At 41.0% G+C, this 21,228-nt stretch overlaps 1 protein-coding gene across 1 annotated transcript; it reads right to left on the bottom strand.

Annotated features, from left to right (window-relative positions):
- Positions 1-14,196: 14,196 nt before the first annotated feature.
- On the bottom strand, positions 14,197-20,849 carry Mbl2 (mannose binding lectin 2). Its single transcript, XM_028895200.2, has 5 exons — positions 20,757-20,849; positions 19,311-19,494; positions 18,607-18,723; positions 15,759-15,827; positions 14,197-14,964 (listed from the first exon to the last, which is right to left on the bottom strand). Exons 2-5 carry the CDS (start codon positions 19,483-19,485, stop codon positions 14,591-14,593), a joined length of 735 nt encoding a protein of 244 aa, XP_028751033.1. The 5' UTR covers positions 19,486-19,494; positions 20,757-20,849; the 3' UTR covers positions 14,197-14,590.
- Between the last annotated feature and the right edge of the window lie 379 nt (positions 20,850-21,228).

The raw sequence follows: 21,228 nt of genomic DNA, 5'->3' as shown, positions 1-21,228 counted from the left end.
TCTTGAATATTGAATGAATAGGTGGAAGAATAAAAAATAAGTAAACTGAATGTCAATCTAACTAAAATTAATCTTGTTTCACTTTGAATAAAAACCTATCTTGTAATTTCATTCAACTGCCTCAGTGAATGGCACATAGATTTTAGATTTGCATAATGAGGCCTAGTCTCAGAAATCAGTTTAAAATGACTTGAAGTTGCCTTAAAGACATACCTGCAGACTTATGTTATTGTAGCACTATTCACATAGCCTGTTACAGAACCAGCCCATCATGAAAATCTAGAGAGTACCATGTTAAGCAAAACAAGCTAGGCTCACAAGGACAAGTACCTCTCACGTGTAGAATTTAGGAAGGGGAAAAAAAAATAAAATAAAATAGAGTGAGGAAAATGTAAGAGGGAGTATGAAGAGGCACTAGAGGGTAAAAGATGATCAAAGTACATTCCATGCATGCGTAAGGAATCCAATTGTTTACAAAAAATGATTTGTTTCCCATCAGCTTTATAAGCTCACTGCTAGGCATTTTGCCCACAACAAAATATCAAAATAAAACATTTGATTTGTTCTATAAAATTCAATTTTTTCTTTGCAGTGGCATGTGTATTTGTTTAAATTTCCATGTAAAATAATCCATCCTGCCTCCAAGTCCTTGTGCTTTCCAGAGCAGTATTATCTTTGCCTAGATTTCTGCAGAAGTTCCTTGTGGGTCTCTCTGCATCTACCACTGCCAGAAAAGGTCTTTTCCATTGTGATTTGACTTATGTTGGCTCTCTTGTCTCCCGGGGAAAGATTTCACAGAGTTCTAACAACCTCTCAGACCACCTTTTGGGAGAAACAAGATCAAAGATAACACTGAGTCAGTGATGAGTCGGACCACAAACCTTGACTAGGACAGCTTAGAGATGCATTCCTCTTGCCCTCTATTTAAACCTAAACCTTATTTGAGGACCACAAAGATTGTATGTGATGCAGGAACTTAACTCATTCTTGCTGTTCCTTAGAACAAAAACATCCCTTACTCAAACTGATGGCTTATATGTAGAACTTGGGTTTTTGTTAAGATTTTGCCCGACAAAGTAGTCTCTGCTTCCCATCTGGGCAGCACACTAGAGCTGATGCTGTCTGTTATGGGGACACAGGTGAGCCAGCCCTGAGGGAGTGAGAACAGGAGTGCTGATCCCCTCATCTCACCCCATCCCCCAACCCCCACTCCCTCACCTCCCTATACCCCCTGCCTATCCCCACCTCCACCCCCACCCTATTTATCCTCTACAGCAATCAGGAGAAAGGGCTCTGCACCTTGCCTGGGCAAAACAGCAGAGCTGGCCCTGGCCATATGAGTGAGGAGGACCTGAGTCTGAGGGCCAGAGAGCAGCAAACCAGCCCTGATGCTTGCTGTAGGCTGCTTTGGGTGAGCTAAGCCGGGCTGTGCTGGAGAGCTCATCCAGGCAGTGACAATGAGGGAAAGCTAGCAACCTGACCAGCCCAGCTACCACCCAGGCCCAGAAGCAGGGCTATGAGTTGTCCACCCAACATCCATCCCATCTATGAACTGTTGGAGCATGTGAAGGGGACAAACCTACAGATCCAAAACAGCAGGATCTCCATGACACAGGACAACAACAGGATATCCAAGAGGAGCCCCAGTGAGAGCCCATTATCGGTGGTGTGGCAGAAACCAGAGGCTTTGAACCAGACCAATGATTCATACAAATGAACACTTACAAGTAAAGATGAATGGACTAAAGGGTAAACTGTGTGACTCACAGTTTCCATGACAAGATTCTTCTTCTTTGTTGTTGTTGTTGTTTGTTTGTTTGTTTGTTTGTTTGTTTTTGTTTCCATTTTTATTTTTGTTTTGGTTCTTTGTTTGGTTTGGTTTTTGGTTTTTCTATTAAATTTGGTCTTTTTTGGGGGGGGAAGTTGCAAGGGCAGAGGGCAGATGTGAGGGACAGGGAGACAAGCGGGATTGAAATGTATGATGTGAAATCCACAAAGAATCAATAAAAGTAAAAAGGAAAAAAAGGAAACAAAGATGAAGAACATGAGAAAAGATGGGTGGGGAGAAGTAGTCTCTTGAAATAAGCAAGGAAAAAAAGTTATACAAAAGTTTTAAAGAAGACTTCATTGACCACTACTAAAATGTATGTGAGAGGCAAACACATAGAGTTCTAACCTGCCCCAAGCTGTGATTTCTTTCTAGTTTAAAATGCTGGTTAAGTTCCAGTCATCTGGCCTGTCTTCATCTCATGTTTTGTGAGATGTAAAGAGATGAAGGAGGTCAGGTTGTGGTGACGCACGTCTTTAATCCCAGCACTCAGGAGGCAGAGGCAGATGGATCTCTGTGAGTTTGAGGCCAGCCTGGTCTACAAAGAGAGTTCCAGGACAGCCAGGACTGTTACACAGAGAAATCTTGTCTCGAGAATAGATGGATGGATGGATGATAGATAGATAGATAGATAGATAGATAGATAGATAGATAGATAGATAGGTAGGCAGCAGAGAAGGGGGAGGAGTAGTGTTCAACTTTAAAGTATCATGCATTTATTTGGCTTACAATTTCTATATGGACTTTATTTCAAATGTAAAAAAAGGGAAGGAAAACCTCTCTAATCTCTGTTAATAAAAGAAAAAATGCTAGGATTACCATGTCATTGCCTTGTAAGCCCTGAATTAAATTACTACACAAAGGAAAGGTAATGATTTTCAAGAGCTGATAATGTCATAAGAAAAGGAAAAACTAGTTACCATGCAAATAAATGAAGCACCTGGGAAGCAGCCCTGCCAGGAAATAATACATAATTCTATCAGTTTTCTGATCTTAAAGTTAGCCAGAAGTGCATGGAACAGAGATACATGACATATGACTTCATGGACTAAGAATCCATAAAACTCAGACCAAAAAAATAATTCGAAAGAGGATGGAGAGATGGCTCAGCAGTTAAGAGCACTTGCAATTTCCAGCACACACATGATGACTCACATCACCTATACCTCCAGCTCCAGAAGCTCCAACACCCTGTTCTGGACTCTGCCAGCAAGTACATACATGATAAATACACAACAATCAAACATATATATATATATGTGTATATATATATATATAGTCCAATACATCAAGTGCAGCTCCAGAGACAATGAGAATCAAGTACAGTGTACATCTTTTCCTAGATACATTGAATAACAAAGATAATAAGAAAGGTTAAAACATGAAGAAATAATAACAACATTAGATAAGCTTAAGGAATTGTTTTAATTTTTAAAAGTAGTGGTATTGTTTTTCTTTTTCTTTTTCTTTTTTCTTTTTTTTTTTTTTTAAGGCAAAGTCTAATCTATCCCAAGCTGGCTTACACCTACTATGTAGCCTGACTTTGAACATCTGGCCCCCTTGCCTCCACCTCCCAAGAGCTGGAATTACAGGACTATGCCACTTTATGCCTAGTTGGTGTGTTATTGGGGATTGAACCCAGGGCTTCCTACACACTGGACAAGCATTGTGCCATTTGAGCTACATCCATCCCCTCCTTCTTGGCTGTCATGTTTAAGGAAAATGTTCTGTCAGGCATGGTGGTTCACATCTGCAGTCCAGCATTTGGAAGGCTTATGCAGGAGGATCATGGTAAGTTTAAGACCAGCCTGGGCTACAATGTAATTTCTAGGCTAGCCTGAGTTAGAGAGTGACAGATATCTCAAAGGAACAAAAGAAGAAGAAAAGAAGTGGAGAAGGAGGCGGAGAGGAAAATAGAAAGCGTTACTGTTCTGAAATACATAACTTATGGTAGAGCTGATAAAATACAAACTGTGTTTAAAATCACTGGGTAGGCAGAGAGGGGGGTAATGGGATGTCAGGAAGAGTTAATGAATTGGTCATGTTATTTTCTTGACATTATGTTCATTTTTTTTTCCACAACAAAGCATGACCTGCAATATTTGCCTGGCTTATTTTCGGCAATCACAGTTTGTTTAGCGTCTCCCTAAATTTTTCAACAATTTTCTCTCTGCATAAATGAGTAACTTGTTATTATTTTGGAAGGGCTGCAGTCATGTTTCCAGTGGCGACTGAATTAACAGGAATACCACACTAGTTACTTACATTTCAAAACTTGTTTCCCTTGAAAAACAGCAATTTGAAGGACATCACAAAAATGATTTTACTAAAATACATTTCTTGCTACACAGTGAGCGACTTGAGATGGATTTCCTGGTAGCTTGTGTAATACTTCAGGAGGAGATCGCCCTCTGCTGTCTTAATGAAAATTGTCACCACAAAAGTTTTTTTTTTCCAGTATGAGTCATTTCAAATAATAATAAGCAGTCAAGGGGTGAGACCAGAGCCTGTCAATGTTGTGGGGATGAAGAAGTAAATATATAGATGTTGTTGGTGCTTACATCTCTTCTATCTCTTCTATATTATTTATAGTTTGTGTGATTCTTTACTCCAGTTGTAAGACACGCTCCAAAACTCAGGGAAAAAAAATGTTTAATTTGAAGAAAGAGTTTGGTAAGTGTTGTTTTTAAAATTGTGTGATAAGGGCACCTGAATTTTTGTTCCAGTTTTTTTTTTTGGGGGGGGGAGTGTTTGGGTTTTGTTGTTGTTGTTTTGTTGAGTTTGCCAATTTTCTAACTGTAATCTTAGGCAGCAGGTCAAAATGTATCTGTTAGACCCTTTGAGCCTGACAGAGATAAAATAATATCATTAATTAAAAAGAGCTATCACTACTGACCAGAGCATTATAGAGGATGGCTATGAACTACATCAATAAATTTTTAAAGTTGGATTCCTTGGAAAATAAAATGTATTAAAAATGATACAAAATAAAGTTAAAAAGATGAAGAGCCATCTGTCAGCAGCAGCATTATTCTGGTGGCATTGGAAGTCGAACTTAGAGCATCTCCCATTAAGTAAGTTTCTACTACTGAGCTATATCTCCATTATTCAAGGACAGAGTTCTCTTAAACAAAATCAAGACCACTTAGGAATCATGTCTGGAATCATGTTTAAGCACAGACAGGAAATGTCATGATGAACAACACACTATGGTCAATACATCCCTTCCTAGATAGTGTGAGTTCTAAATTCTTTCAGTTCCTTACCAGTTCTCCACAATGGTTAAGACATTCAGCTTTCTGACAACACCCAGTTCAGACTAAAACTTCACTGTCTCGGGTCCTCAAAAATTAGAGTGCATTGCGGCTTGGTGCGCACGCTTAATCCAGCACTTGGGAGGCAGAGCCAGGCGGATCTCTGTGAGTTCGAGGCCAGCCTGGGCTACCAAGTGAGCTCCAGGAAAGGCGCAAAGCTACACAGAGAAACCCTGTCTCGAAAAACCAAAAAAAAAAAAAAAAAAAATTAGAGTGCATAAGCGTAAACTCCACACATACACCTTTCAACAAACTACTACTAACCAGTCCTCTGACCCCCTATGCTGTATGCCTCCCTTTATACAAAGGTTTCCCCAAAATGAACTTGGCCTCTCTGCTGGTGGATTTTGATCACAGCTCTTTGATAAACTCATTTCTGCTGTCTTTGTCTTCTGTATTACATGATGGGGGGAGGACACCAGCATGGTGTTAGAAGCCTTATTATGTAAGAACATGTAGTTTGTCCACCAAGCTCATATCACTATCAAAGTTAGGATCATAAATCAAAATATCTAAGTCTCCAGCCACCTGTTCAAAGTGACAAGTTGGGCTATGGAAATCAAATAAATATGACGGTTCCTCAGAAAGCTGGGAATCTATCTCAAGCCTCAGCTAATACACTCTTGGACAAAAAGGTGGGAAAACCCAAAGGATGCTCCATCCTACAACAAGGACACCTGCCCGACTGTTTTCACTGCTGCTCTGTTCATAATAGCCAGAAACTGGAAACAACCTAGATGTCCCTCAACCAAAGAATAGATAAAGAAAGTGTGGTACATTTACACAATGAAGTATTACTCAGATGTTAAAAACAATGACATCATGAAATTCCCAGGCAAGTAGATGCATTACCTCATCCTGAGTGAGGTAACCCAGACCCAGAAAGACAGATATGGTATGTACTCACTTATAAGTGGATATTAGCTATAAAGTAAAAGACAATCATGCTATAATCCATAGACCCAGGGAGGCTAAGTAACAAGGAGGAGCACATGGATCTCCCTGGAAAGGGCAAATAGAATAGATTTTGCAGGTGGGCCTGGGGTGGGTGGGGATGGGATTAGGAGGGGTTAGGCAGGATGTGGGAGAAATGGAGGGAGAGAGTACTGGGGAGAGATGATTGGAAATGGGGAGCATGTTGGGGGGTGATATAGAAACATAGTTGAGTGGAAACTCCCTGGAATCTATGAGAGTGTCCCTAACAAAAGCTACTGGGAGTGGGAGATGCAGAGCCAGAAATGGCCACCTTCTTTACAGGCAAGGATCCTAGCAGTGGGACTATGACATCAACCCAGCAACAAAAACTTAGACCTACACTTTGTCCTGCCCACAAGATGTGCTGGAGCAATGGTGACTCACAACTTGTGGGAGTGGCCAATCCATAACTGGTCCAACTTGGGGCCTACACCACTAGAGGGAGCCATGCCTGACACTGCCTGGATGGCTAGGAACCAGAGGCAGGATAGCCCAAAGACCCAGGATAGAACCAAACACGACTGCCCACCCCCTGCCCCCCCAAAAAAGTTAATGAAATTATTCCTAATAATGTTCTGCTATAATCATGGATCAGTGTTTAGCCCAATCGTCATCAGAGAGGTGTTAACTGATGGGAGCAGATGCAGAGACCCACAGTCATACACTAGGCAGAGCCAGGGGAATTCCACAGAAGAGGGGGAAGAAGGATTGTAGGAGCCAGAGGTGTTGAGGACACTTTTTGTCTTTTTAATGTTTCTTTTCTGAATTTGGTAAGAAGAAAAACTATAACTATCTAGTCTTCAACTCCATCAGAGACCTGAGGAGGATGTAATATTACCTGAGTAAACAGGAATTGCAGAGCAAACAACTTCCAAAACTTTGAAATGACAGAAACAGCTGACTGTCTGATCAGTCACCCAAGGTTCTTCTGTAATGCTGAGGCATTCATCTTTAGTCTATAGGCTTAGAATACCTGATAGACTTTTCTGTGAAACAGGAATTTTGAAGGACTGTCCCACCTTGTCTTGGCAAAGTTCATCAGTCACTTTCTTTTGTGTACTACTTGTCTAATTTGGACACCATACTGTCAGAAGTTGAAGCAAAGCCGGACAATGGTGGCACACGCCTTTAATCCCAGGACTCAGGAGGCAGAGCCAGGTGGGATCTCCGTGAGTTTGTTCCAGGAAAGGCACAAAGCTACACAGAGAAATCCTGTCTCAAAAAAAGAAGGAGGAGGAGGAGGAGGAGGAGGAGGAGGAGGAGGAGGAGGAGGAGGAGGAGGAGAAGAAGAAGAAGAAGAAGAAGAAGAAGAAGAAGAAGAAGAAGAAGAAGAAGAAGAAGAAGAAAAGAAAAGAAAAGAAAAGAAATTGAAGAGCAAGGGCAGTTTCTTGTTCAGTGGCTAGCTTTTGCCACAAACAAAGCAAACTCCATATGGAGTTTCTTTGATGCCCATCATCTTCTCTAAAGTAGATTGGTGCTGCCAGGAGCAGACATGTCTCATTGTCCAGAAAGTCAAAGTTCCTAAAAATTTTTAAATGCCATATTCTATAGATTTTTGAAGTGTTTGAGGACCACCTGTCTATCTAAAATATATCTGTTTGGACTTGAAAGCACACCTAACATGACTACAAGTTTGATTGTAATAGATAGCTAACTACTAACCTGCATTCCTTATTATCCTAAATAAATTGTGATAACTTTCAAGGACTAGAAATTTACATTGAATTCTTAAATGAGCTGCACAGGTATAATACCTTAAACAAGAGTAGAAATGTATGTATACTATGTTCTAACAAAAATAACCTTAAATTTGTATCAATATACAAAAATATCTTAAGAGTAGAAACATATATACAGTATAACAAAAATAATCTCAAATTTTTATCAATATACAAAAATCCATACCAATGTAAAATATTTAAGACTAGTAGTTGTTTTTCTTTTTTTTTTTGTTTAAAAGTAGATTTGATGATCTACCATTTTATCTTATCATTTTTATATCCCCCTTTTTCTTTTCAGAATGAGATCCCTGAATCTAATCTCCTGTGTTCAGCTTTTTCCCTAACCATTCCTAATAACAACTTGTAACCAACCCCCCTACAACGATGACAATTATCCATAACCCACTGAACAACCAAAAACCAGCACCCCACCTCTTGGGAATGTGAGTGTTGTGTTTCTAAAATTACTTCCTGTTGTCTGGGAGTAATGGCATCTCTAGGGGCCCTGAGAAAATTAAAACAATGGTCAAGTCCTGAGAGAGCAAACTGTGTCCTTTGTTGCAAGTCTCTGTGTGATGGGCTTATCTGAAATCCTGGCTGGAATAGTGCATGAGGCTGGACACCTCAACTAATCACCTTGAAATTGTCCTGAGCAGTTTGTAGTGCAAAACTGATTCTTGGATGGTGCTTGTCAGCTTAGTGAGGTTACCACAATCTAAGTGGAATCATTGTTGTGGGGCCCCATCTTACTTTCGGAGCCTTCAAAGACTGGTTTTAGGAATGGTCACAGTTCACTGCAGAAAATTTAAACATTTTAAATTTCATATGCAGCAGATCTCGAAAAGGGTAAAGGACCATAATTTGTTAAGTACATCCAGAGAACAAAAATTTAATTCCTAATTACCTAACAGAAACTCAAACACAAAATTACATACAGGAAGCTAGATGAAGGCTTTTTCTAGAATTAGTACTTTTTATGACCATTAATAACAAGACAGAAAGTTTAAAATATATACATATATTAATTTTCTAAATTTTGAGATAGTATTTATACCTTAAAAAACATTTTAAGGAGTCAAAATAAAACCAAAAAATTATGAGCTTAGTGTCAATAGAACAGTCCCTTAATTTTGGTTTTTCTTCTGTCCCATATCAGGTGGCTCTTCTGGCATGAGACAGAGATTTTGGATTTTCCTTTAACAAGTATGCTTGGGTTTAAAGAAAGAGAGAGTCATGCTCCAACTCCAAAGCCAGCTTTAATTTTTAATTGAATTGGGACTACAAAAAGACCATTTGCCCTATATGTCTGTAGAGAACAGCAGAAACAAACATTTAGGAGGATTTATGAAACTTTATCGTGTTGGAAATGTGATATACCAATAGGCCAATTTATTCTTTTTCTTGAGACATTTTTTTTGGATGATTCATCTTTTTTCTTCAGAAGTCTCATTTGTCCAGTGGTCTTCAGATTCCTTAGTTGGATGCCTTCATTCTTGTGGAAAGACAAAAGCAAAACCCTGCCCCAAACCTAACTTTGGGGAGTTTCCTTTTTGGCAAGTTATATATGATCAAATGAAAAGCATTTGTCAAATTTACAAGTTAGTTTAGATTGAATGGTCATGCTGTTTAATGAACTATCATCTAGACAAATTTCTAAACAGTCTTATTAAATAAGAAACACAGAGCCAAATACAGAAATATAAGCTGTAGAGATCAAAGCAATAGCCACCAACTAACCTTAGCTTACCACTTCGCTGTAGCTTCCCAAGAGAGCTTCTTCCTGTCTAACCTGCACCATTATTGCCTTCCTGTTCTGCCTTCTCATTGGCTCTAAGCCCAGCCACAACACTTCCTTGTCACTTCCTGTCTATACAGACCTCCAGGTTGGTACTGGGATTAAAGTTGTGTGCCACCATATTTAGCATCCTGTAATTTCTTTTATATCAAAGCCAATTATCTCTCAGCCTCAGCTGATAATTTTCTTGGACTACTTAAGTGTTTATCACCTTGTAAGATTTGAAATAAATTACTTAGTTTTTTTAAATGATTTATTTATTTGCATTGGTGCATCTGTGTAAGACTATTGGATCCCCTGGAACTAGAATTACAGACAGTTGTAAGCTGCCATGTGGGTGCTGGGAATTGAACACAGGTCCTCTGGAAGAGCAGCCAGTGCTCTTAACTGCTAAACCATCTCTACAGCCCTAAATTACTTAGTTCTTGAGTTGTCAATCCAATTGTGGGCCATAGCCAGTTAATATCTCCCAGAAAGTTTTAAAAATCACTAGGAGTTCATAATTGATCTATCCTGATTTTTACTTTCTATGGTTGAATTTTTTGTAAACCTATCTTATATCCTAGGTAATTAATAGAATCTCCTCTTCATATTTTTTCAGGAACAATTTGTAATCCCCAACAAGGCAAAATTTCTTACTTCTTCAAACATTTTTTCTAAGGTATCTGCATCTGAATCAGCTAGTAAGATGTCATCCATATAATGGTAAATTATAGATTTAGAAACTTATTATGAATTATTTCCAATGGCTATTGTACAAAATATTGACACAAGGTAGGGCTGCTTAATATTCCTTGGGGAAGAATTTTCCACTGATATCTTTTAACAGGCTGGGAATTATAATAAATAGGCACTGTGAAGGAAAATCTTGTTCATCCTGTTCTTGCAAAGGTGTAAAAAAAAAAGAGCAAACTTTTAAATCAATCACTGTAATACACCACCTTTTAGGTAATAGAGAAGGCAAGGGAATTCCAGGCTGTAAAGAGCCCATTAGCTGAATCACCTTATTAATAGATCTTAGATCTATCACCATTCTCTATTTTCCAGATTTCCTTTTAATAACAAATACAGGAGAATTCCAAGGACTGGTCACTTCTTCAATAAGTTGAACACTTAGCTGCTCTGATGCCTGTAATTTTTCTGATGTCAAAAAAAAAAAAAAAAAAAAAGATTCTGTATTGCCGATAAGTGAGGCCATAAGTGTGGGAAGACCAACTTCATAGTAAAGATCAGAACTCTAGAAGACATCTAGTTCCAGATAGAGCAGACCCTAATCTGGAACTTAGGTCTACCAAGTAGATAGTGATTGATCCATCGACTGCTATCATCTTGCTGAATCAATCATCTCCATTGTCTTACATTCAACATCCCATCTCCCACCCTGTGCCAATGTTCCCTCAGAATGAGGAAGAACACTAAGCCTTGGGTCTAGTAACAGACTCAAAATCAAAATACAAGAACTCACATCCTGAACCTAGAACCTAAGATTTAATACTTTCCTCATCCTAAAGGACAAGGCTATAATCCAATTTTTTTTCATCAGTTAAGTTCCCAAATCGTAGCTTCATTGCAAGCCCTAGAACCTGAAGCTCTGACACCACAGCCAGAAAAAGAACAATGAACCAGTAAGGAGGAGATAATATTGAAGGATTCAATCAAACTCACAGTGTCGTGGCTCTGCAAATCACCACAACATAGCTCAGGCAAGCCAGCTAACGTCCTGAGACTAAAGTCAAGTATCACAGTAGCCCAGAGGCCAAAGGCCAAGCCTCAAGCAAATCCAGTGACCCTTAATTGGAGACACAACTCACAGAACTTGGCACTGCCTCTTCTTCAGAAAACCAAGATCACTGCCCAAGGTCAATTCCAATAAGTGGGACCAAACCCAGGGCCAGGACTGAAGAATTCATAGCTGTGAACTGGGGTGAGCAGCAGCAGGTTCATAGCCATTATTCTTTCAAGTTTTAGTTCCCAAGTCATTGAGGGTACAAATACTGCCCAGAGCCTGTATTTGAGAGCCCTGAATTTTGGAATATAAAAGCCACATATGTGGAGAGGGCTGGTGGACGTGGACCAACACTGGCATGAGTCTGAAAGTCTGAGACATTCCATGCTTACAGGTCTAATTCATGTTCTTTTTTAAATCCCTATTACGTTTGGCAACATAGAATGCCAGTGTAGGGTAGTAAAGTCTTTGGTATTTTGACAAAACATCTTGTTTCAGAGACAGGACAAGGCATGCCACATGAATTAACAGGAGAAGCTTTGTTCATGTGGATCACAAACACAACTATCTTTAGTGAAGTCTTCAAGAGGAGCTATGTCCTAAATTCTTGGTATCAGAGGAATTGGGTATATAACAGACACTGCCCACTGTCTGACCATCTAACCTTGGATCTGTACTGTGTGGCGATCCTGGAAATTCACAAGAATTCTATGGCAAAGTATCCTGGGAAGCAGTAGGAGACAGTAGTATATGATAATGTGGTAGTTCAAACACTTGAAGTTCTCTTGGTTTTGTGTAAAATATTTGTTGCTGTCAAAGGAAATCTTCCTATACAGGAAGAAAAATCATATGTCAATAGCCATGCAGGTAGAGGCAACAAAATGCAATGCCAACGTACTTCATTCTGAAATGGAAGTAAGGAAGACCTGGAACAGCCGGAAGTCCTGGATGTCTCCCGAACTGTGACTTAAACCAGTCTATGTGGACTGGAGAGATGGCTCAGTGGTTAAGAGCACTTGCTGCTCTTCCAAAGGACCTAAGTTCAGTTCCCAGAATCCAGATCCAATGGCTCACAACCTCCTGATGCTGTCTTTGTGACAAAAAGAACAAGGAGTTTGCATCTTCCCTGGGAGAGGAAGTGGTAATTTAGAACTAATGAGTGGAGATTAAATTAGTCAGCTTTGCATTAGCACAGCACATCTGAGGCAGTATATGAAATAAAAAGGTTTATTTGGCTTACATTTCTGGACATTCAAGCCGTAAGTCTGCTGGTTTGGGCCTCTGATGAGGGTGTCAATGTCCAAAGTACCTCCTCACATTGGAGGGCAGAAATTGTGTAATTACATTATAATCTCAAAGATTAGAGAAAATACTACGTTCTTGGTGCTGGGGAGATGGCTCAGTGGTTAAGAGCACCAAGTGCTCTTCCAGGAGACCAGAGTTCAATTCCCAGCACTTACGTGGCAGCTCACAAGCATCAGTAACTCCAGTTTCAGAGGGCCCTTTAACCTCTTCTGGCCTCAACCATCACCAGACAATCATGTGGTATACATAAAATATACATGCAGGCAAAACACCCAGACACACACAAAAGTTATTTTATTAAGCTCTTATATTCACTGAAAGCCAATAACAGAAGAAGTAAAAACTATGGGAAAGTGCCTATGATAGACACAATGGAAGAGATTTGTATTCTGAATGTAAAAAAAATACCTATAAGTCTATGTGAAAAGTACAGATTGATTACAACAAAATCCAAATCTTTGAACAGATCACAAAAGATGTGTAGGCTAGCAATTACCACATGGAATGTTTTCATCATTATAACACACTGGGGAAACAAGATAAAAACACGGCAACATCACTTTATACCTACAAGAATGGCCAAAATCCAAAGAACCAAAGTACAACCTGTTCCTGAGATGTAGAACGTCTACAACTGACATACATTGTTGATGGGAGTGTGGCTCCCTTTAATTAAATCTAAATGCCTGCTTTTCCTACCACTGACAACCAACCACCAAGTAAGTGCACACTTCTACCAAAAGAAGGGTCATGAGGCTTCTTCTTTTCAGAGACTTATCTTTATTATGTTTAACTATGTGTGTATGTGTTGGCATGCACTCATGAATGCATGTGTCCATGGTGTTTGGAAGAGGGTGTCAGATCCCCTGTAGCTAGAGGTACAGGACTTTGTGAACTGTCTGATAACAGTGCTGGGACCTTAACTTGGGTCCTCAGCACAAGCAATACCTGCTCCTAACAGTGGAGCCAACTTTCCAGGCCCAAGAGTTTTTTCTTAATGACTAAAAATGAAAGCAAGTCAACTGTGTCTATTAAGAATAAAAAGGTAAATCATGATGTTTTAATATAAGAGAGTTCTGTACAGCAATGGGAGGAATAAACTGCTGCTGTCTGGGACAATATGAATGAATATCAGATGCTTAATTCTGAATGAAGTAAGCATAAGACATGAAACAGTGCATACAGTATGATTCTGTCTCTATGAATTTTACAAACAGATAAAATCAATCTGTTACGATGCAGATCAAAATCACACTTACCTTTGGGAACAGTATCTAGGAGAAGTAATTAAGGGGTTTCTAGGGTCAAGGAAGTGTCTATACCTCTACCTACAAGATGTTATTAGATAAGTAGATAGGTAGGAAGATAGATAGATAGATAGATAGATAGATAGATAGATAGATAGATAATAGATAGATAGATAAATAGATAGATAGATAGATAGATAGATAGATAGATAGATAGATAGATAGATGATATATTGATGGATGGATATTATGTGTGTTAGAGAGAGAGAATTCATTAATCTGTTCACTTGAGACTTACATTCTGTACCTAGTTTAATGTCCCATTGGGAAGGAGGTAAATCTCTGAAATAAAGCTCTAAGTAGGCCTTTTTAATAACTGAGACTGGGCTGAGAAACTACGGAATTAGCTAGAGTGATGTCACATCCTGGAAGCCTTCTACCCAAAGAGAAAAGAGAACTCGGCAGAGCACGCGTGTTTGTCATAAACGAAGAAGCCAAACTCATTTTATTTTTACATCTTCACAAGGAAATACTATTCCAAAAAAAAAAAAAAGCAGTATAGTTTAATTGGGCAACTAATGCTTAATTGTTTATATTTTTACCTTGTTTATATTTCAGAACAAATTGTGGACTTATGGGGCACAATAAGGCATCAAGGAGGACTAAGACACAAACACCCTCAGTCCAAGAACTCACAGACTGCCAAAAAGGAGTCCGAGCAGCGGACATCATTCCATTTGCTATTTAACAGGAGCACCGCACAGTCTTCGTCATCCCCCGTGTTGTTGGGTTCACCATCATTCCAGTTAGTGTACTGCAGTCTGTTTCCTTTCAAGTCCAAGAACTGGTTTTCAGTCCTCTCGTCTGTCAAGCCTATGTAGGCAATCTCTTTAGCCACCTTCTGCATGGCCAAATTTTCCTCGGCGTTCCTGGGAGTGGCCACAGAGGCCTGGAACTGGGAGCACAGAGCCTTCACTTCATTAAAGCTCGTTTTTCTGCCAGTGTTCACAAAGTACTTCTTTCCAACTCGTTCACTCGTAGAGAAGAGCACCCCTAAAATATAAAAACGTGGGTGACACCAGCTTATCTTCTAGACCACTCATGGTGTAAAATTCAAATTGAATGGTGTATACTGCAGTTTCTCTGGTGGCGTATACCACAATGAATGTCTTCCTTCATGAGACCCCTTATGAAATGCTTACACAAATCAAAACACACTTCGTTTAGCTAAAATTTGAGTTTAACTATTATCTTATTTTCCTTACAGTCTTTTTTTAATTAAAAAAAAATTTCTATTCATTTTACCTACCAATCACAGATCCCCTTTTTCCCTCCTCCCGCCCCTCCAGTCTTCTCCTCCCAACCCAGGCCCCATTTGACACAAAGCTTTTGTATGTTTCGATCTGCATTGTGGAGCACATGTAATCTAGAATTCTGAATTCTACCATACTGCTAGCTTACAATTAAACAAAAGTGTCTGGGAATATCTGGCCACAACTTGGAGAAACATGATTGGCTCCATTGCCTGGTCTAGATCCCAGGATTACAAAGTGGCCCACATCCCATTTTTGGTGAGCAAAGATCTGGCCCTACAGGACTGTGGTCCCAGAGTCAGACTCACTGCACTTTATAAACTGGTTGTACCACTGAGCTCCGTGAGTTTGAGTAAGTAATTTAATTCCCATTTGCTTCTGTTTCTCCCGAATGATTGTCAGGAGGATATCAGGAGATCGGAATATGAGTGATTTTTTCAGGTCCGAGAAAATCATATGCATGCAGTGAATGTTCTCTGCCTTCTGCCACCCCCAAACTTTAAGTTGCCTGAACAAGAGAGGAAGGATACTTACACCTCTTAATGCCTCTCAGCTCTGCTTGTAGAGCTGCGATTTCTGCATCGATTTTGCTGGTATCACATTCTAGAAAAGTAAACAGTGAAAAGTACTGTTAGGATGAGGATGCAAACTGTGCATGTTAGGGAGTGTGGTATCTTTTTCAGATTAAAAAAAAAGAAACTAAATAAGGTTTGCTTATTTTTTAACATTGATATACATTAAAGGAAAAAGATCTGTTTTTACCCAGCCTAAAACATCAATCTATTCCTGATGCTTTATCTCAAACAGGCACTTGGTAGCTACTTTTGCTAAGCAAGGCATGACTGCTTGCTTAGAACTACAAGGCATACAAAGGGAGAAAGCACACCTGTCATCCCCGCCTTCTCTCCTTTGGACCTCCTCCTCACCTCTGCACCGTCAGCAGGTTGGGGGTCACACACTGTCTTTTTAACCTACAAGTGCAAGGATGTCCTCATCAGATTCCAGGATGATCAAATTCTCACAGGGCAGACCACCTCCCAAGATAAGGCAGATACCCATGAGGGCAAGACAAAACTACAGAGCAGAAATGATCCCCTTGGAGGATCAGACTGGCCCCCTCAAGTGACAATGGCAAGAAGGACTCCTTTAGACTGCCTCTCTGAACCAGAACTGGGGACAGTCATCAATGAAAACACACCTTGGGCAGGACTGCTCAATTGTGTGTCCTTTCTGTCACCTAGTCTGTTTGCTCCTACATTTAAACTGAAGACAGACTGAGAACTAGGGACCCCTTCAGTTGCTACTCTCTCAAATACTCCTGTGTTTATGGTAATATGTGGCCAATCCTAGCGTTTTGGAGCCGCCAAAGCCCAGGCTTTTATCCTAAAAATTCTAGTCAGAACCAGGAGTGATGACAAATGCCTTTCAGGCAGAGGCAAGTGAATCTCTACAAGTTCAAGGCTGCCTGGTGTGTGTAAGTGAGTTCCAGGCCAGCCAGGGATGCAGAGTGAAACCCTATCTCAAAAATAAATAAATTGATCAACTAATCAAATGAAATTCTAGTCATCTACACAAAGGTATTTCATGTACATATATATTTCACTAGCACACTAATGTACTCACTGATTACATTGCTTGATAACAATCCACAAATGAGTACTTGACTCTTTTCCAAACAAACTGTTCTATTATGGCTAAAACAAATCTCTGAAGAAGTTATTATTGATTGAAACCACTAGAGAGATTTTGTCACTATAGAAATTTTTGTTGTTGTTGTGGTTGCCCTTCAGTTGTTTTGTTGGTGGAGGTGGGAGTGTTTGCTGTTTTGGTGGTTGGTGTGTGTGTGTGTGTGTGTGCGCGCGCGCGTGCGTGTGCGCGCGTGCATGCATGTCCATGGGCGTGCGTTAGTGTGGGCGCCTCTGCCTCCACAGTGATAGGATAATAGACTAGCACCGCTGTACCCATCTTTCTCATGTGGCTGCTGAAAGATCAAACCCAAGCACTCTACCTACCAAACCACCACCTTGATTCCGGTTCTGTTTTGGTTTTTACTGAAATTTGTCATGCATGAAATCAGCAATATTCTCTCTGAGTTCCTCATTATTCAAACGGGAAGAGCATGTGCTACTTCCTGTGGACTCGGTAGCTGTAACATGGTCTCAGCTTCTCTCATTAAGAAATGAACTCCATCCCCAGGGGAGTCTTTGCCCTGGAGGAGATGGGAATGGGGTGTGGGCTGTGGGGAGGGGAGGGGGAAGGGGGAGGACAAGGGAATCCATGGCTGATATGTAAAATTAAATTAAATTATAAAATAAAAAAAAAAAGAAATGCAGTCTTGCCAGGCAGTGATGGCGCACGCCTTTAAACCCAGCACTTGGGAGGCAGAGGCAGGTGGATCTCTGTGAGTTCGAAGCCAGCCTGGTCTACAGATCGAGTTCCAGGACAGGCTCCAAAACTGCACAGAGAAACCCTGTCTCAAAGAGAAGAGAAGGGAAGAGAAGAGAAGAGAAGAGAAGAGAAGAGAAGAGAAGAGAAGAGAAGAGAAGAGAAGAGAAGAGAAGAAAAGAAAAGAAAAGAAAAGAAAAGAAAAGAAAAGAAAAGAAAAGAAAAGAAAAGAAAAGAAAAGAAAAGAAATGTAGTCTTTTCTCACACTCCTTGATTCTAGGCTGGACTGTGTCCTTTATGAACATGGCGAAAGTCGCTGTGGATGTGTTCCAAACCCCACAAAGCCTTGAAGCTACTGTCTTAGGAATTGTATATTCACCGCTACCTGGCCAAGCCCTGGATAGCCTATGGTGTGATAAAAATGCTGTGGTTCACTGGCGCTTATCACAGCAGCTGACACCCAAACGGAAGCCAGAGTGTGGGCGAGACCATTGGCCATCAGTAAACCACAGGCATAAGTGCAAGCCCAACTGAAATCAGACCTCCTGTGACTGACCCATGAGGTTCTGTTTAAGTAAATGGCTGTAGTTTAACCTACTGAGTTTTGGATTGGTTTCTTAGAAGTGAAATACAGTCCACATGCCTGTCAATGCACTTTAAGTAAAACAGACATAATAAACCCACACTTAGATACAGTATTTTCTCCTTGAAGTCAGAGACCCAGCTGTAGGAGTCTGAGCAAAAAGAGAATCTGGACTTCCATACCTTACAGAGTGCCTGAAAATAGGATTTCCTGAAAGATCTGCAAATATATACTTAGTCACTGATAGAAACTCCCTGAGGCTGTAATTAACCAGCCAATGATAAGGGAACTTGATCAGGAAGCAGAGCTGGACATCTACCCTTGCAGCATCAAGAAACACCACACCCCACCGGTATTCTAGCCTCCAGAACCCTGAATGTCGTCATCCTAGATGTTCTGAAATGATCTCCTTACCCCCACGCTCTCCACGGTCTCCTTTCGGCCCCACTGCTCCCTTTGGCCCAGGAGTCCCTGGGGATCCTTCTGGTCCTACCTTTCCAGGAGGGCCCTGCAAGCCTCTGAGCCCTTGACCTGTAGGAAGACAAACAAAACTTGGGTCAATATTTATGCTTTTGCTCTTTTTCCAAAGGCTTGGTGCTTTATTTCCTGTGGTGAGGTAAGTGTCCTGTGTTCCATGAGACAGATTGACATGAGGTCCACTTTCCAGGACAGGCAAGACAACCATCACACACTCTGTGTGGTAGTCCAGAATGCCAGAGAACTGGAGCTTTGTGTGTTTGGAATTACAGTATGCTGCTGATGAAAGTACAGTATGCCTAATAAGACTTTACTTTTCATGCATCTCTAATCAGTTTCCTCTGGAATGTAAAGTCACAGAAAGGGACTGGAGAGATGGCTCAGTGGTTAAGAGCATGTAATGCTACTGCAGAGGACCTGAGTTCAGTTCCCAGCATCCATGCTGTGTAGATCACAACTGCCTGTAACTCCAGCTCCAGGAGGATACTGTATGTCTTTAGTCTCCAAAGTAACCTGCACTCAAAGGAGTGCACGAACATGGACACACACACACACACACACACACACACACACACACACACACACACACCATACATAATCAAAACTATTTTTAAGAGCAAAGAAAACAGTTCAATCCACACCTGGTTCTCCCTTCTCTCCCTTGGCACCATCCCGTCCATCCTTGCCTGGGAAGCCATTCAGGCATGGAGAACTACAGGCAATCACAGGGCAGGAGCTTTGAACACCTTCAGTTACAGGCTCTGCATAAGATGCTGTTACCACACCCAGGAGAAGGAAAGATGGAAACAGGAACATGGTCCTCCCCTTGGTGTGGAGAAAATCATGAAAGATTATCTCATCCTTTTCAGTTAATCAGCACATATATTACCAACCTGACCTCTGTCTTATAAGTTGGGGACAGACATTGTACAGATGAATTACTCACTCCTAGTGTCCATACTTGGGTATTTTGAAAAGCAAGCACTCCCTATGATACTATGCAGTTGGTATTTTAACAAAAATAGGCCTAACAGCATAACATGCAGTGACGGCCCTACTGAGGGAGGTCACTAGGGCCCAGGTAGACAGATTGTGAGTGCCTACCTACCCTTGGACACCACCTGCAGCCCAAATCCTATTTTTATACTAGAACGGATGACTTTCTATGGGGGCCCACAGAGGCTCTCTAGTGAGACCTTACTCAGGGTCAAAGAATCTGAGCTTGCTTTACCCAGCAGTGCTGCATAATGGGATGATTTGGCCATGGGCATGTTTACCAGGTGTTTTGAAGGGTTTACACTTGGCTGTATAATGTGCTTTGATCTTTAAAGGGGGAGATCTTTTGCCTTGCCCCTTGACATTGTATAAAAAGCCCTTTGGAATAAACCTTGAGGCAGCTGGGTATTGACCCAGGGCCCTCCCAAAGTTATCCTGTGTCTTTCTTGTCGTCTCCTCCTGTATTTCTATCTAACACTTCCTCATTCCTCTCTCCTTCCCCAAAGAACCCTTCCACAGGTCAGAGCTGGACTCCAACAGACTCCCCCAACTCTCCCCAAGAACAGTTAATTACCCTTTCCCCAGTTTACAACAATAAACTAGTGATAAGAAGAGACAGGGCCAGACCCCAATCCTGTAGTAAGTCTGCTAGCCCAGCCCAGAAGGAGCTTGAGTGCACTTCTTGGCAGTTCATTTCCATACAGCAAGACAGGGTTTCTGGGAAAGCATTTTCTCCATAAATTTCTCTCCAGTAGACTTCCTCTCTACTTCCTAGATTCTGTGTACCAAAACTGCTGACAATTAGACAAACTTGCCTAGAATCCCTCTCTCAACACCACATCTGTCCTTCAAGACTTTCTCCCAGCTCTTCCTCACTAGGAAACCACAACATCCCCATCCTATAGGTCTCAGATCCCAGGGCACTCCCTTTGTAACATCTTCTTTGCCAACATAATTGAGAAAACTCACATCCCAGCAAGCAGAGAAAGTACTGCCACCAACATGATTTCTGCCTGACCTGCCTCTTACCTCAGGCCTCCGGAGATGAACAAATCCCTAGACTGTGGATATAGGAACCCAAACCCACTCACCAGAAATGACTTGCAGGGCTTTGGCACAGCAAGGATTCAGTGGCAAGGAAGCCACCACTCAACCTGGAAATACGGCAGATGCCTCAAAGTGAGGGAGGAGCCAACCCTGATAAATAGGGATAATCCCAGCTGACCTTCAACCCCAGATTAATAAACAACTCTCTTTAGGACTGTACTGTATGCTCCTTGGGAGGATTTCCCAGAGGCCTCCAATGAGTGCGACATGGCTGTCTGCCTTAATGCAGCCCCTTTGCCCCTTCCATTGACATCCATTTTGTTAATTCTCATGACTGAGTTACCATAATGTGTAGATTGAAGTGGTTAGTCCTGCCAGTTTCCTTGCTTCCAATACAGAAATACACACATACCCAAGCATACACATGCTCTGTGCACACCCATTGTATACACACACACACACACACACACACACACACACACACACACACATGCATACACTGTGTGCAAGCCCACT

The sequence above is a fragment of the Peromyscus leucopus genome, chromosome 1 (genome assembly GCF_004664715.2).
Source record: "Peromyscus leucopus breed LL Stock chromosome 1, UCI_PerLeu_2.1, whole genome shotgun sequence".
In the NCBI taxonomy this organism is placed as follows: Eukaryota; Metazoa; Chordata; class Mammalia; order Rodentia; family Cricetidae; genus Peromyscus; species Peromyscus leucopus.
The sequence above is the reverse complement of the archived record's forward strand: the minus strand, read 5'-3'. Positions and strand labels throughout refer to the sequence as shown.

Coding starts and splice junctions, on each gene's coding strand:
- Mbl2 (XM_028895200.2), bottom strand. CDS start 19,485: ATGTTCCTGTTTCCATCTTTCCTTCTCCTGGGTGTGGTAACAGCATCT. Junction 18,724..19,310: donor GGGAGAGAAGGGAGAACCAG/GTGTGGATTGAA, acceptor GTCTTCCTACAG/GTCAAGGGCTCAGAGGCTTG. Junction 15,828..18,606: donor AGACCGTGGAGAGCGTGGGG/GTAAGGAGATCA, acceptor TTACTTTTCTAG/AATGTGATACCAGCAAAATC.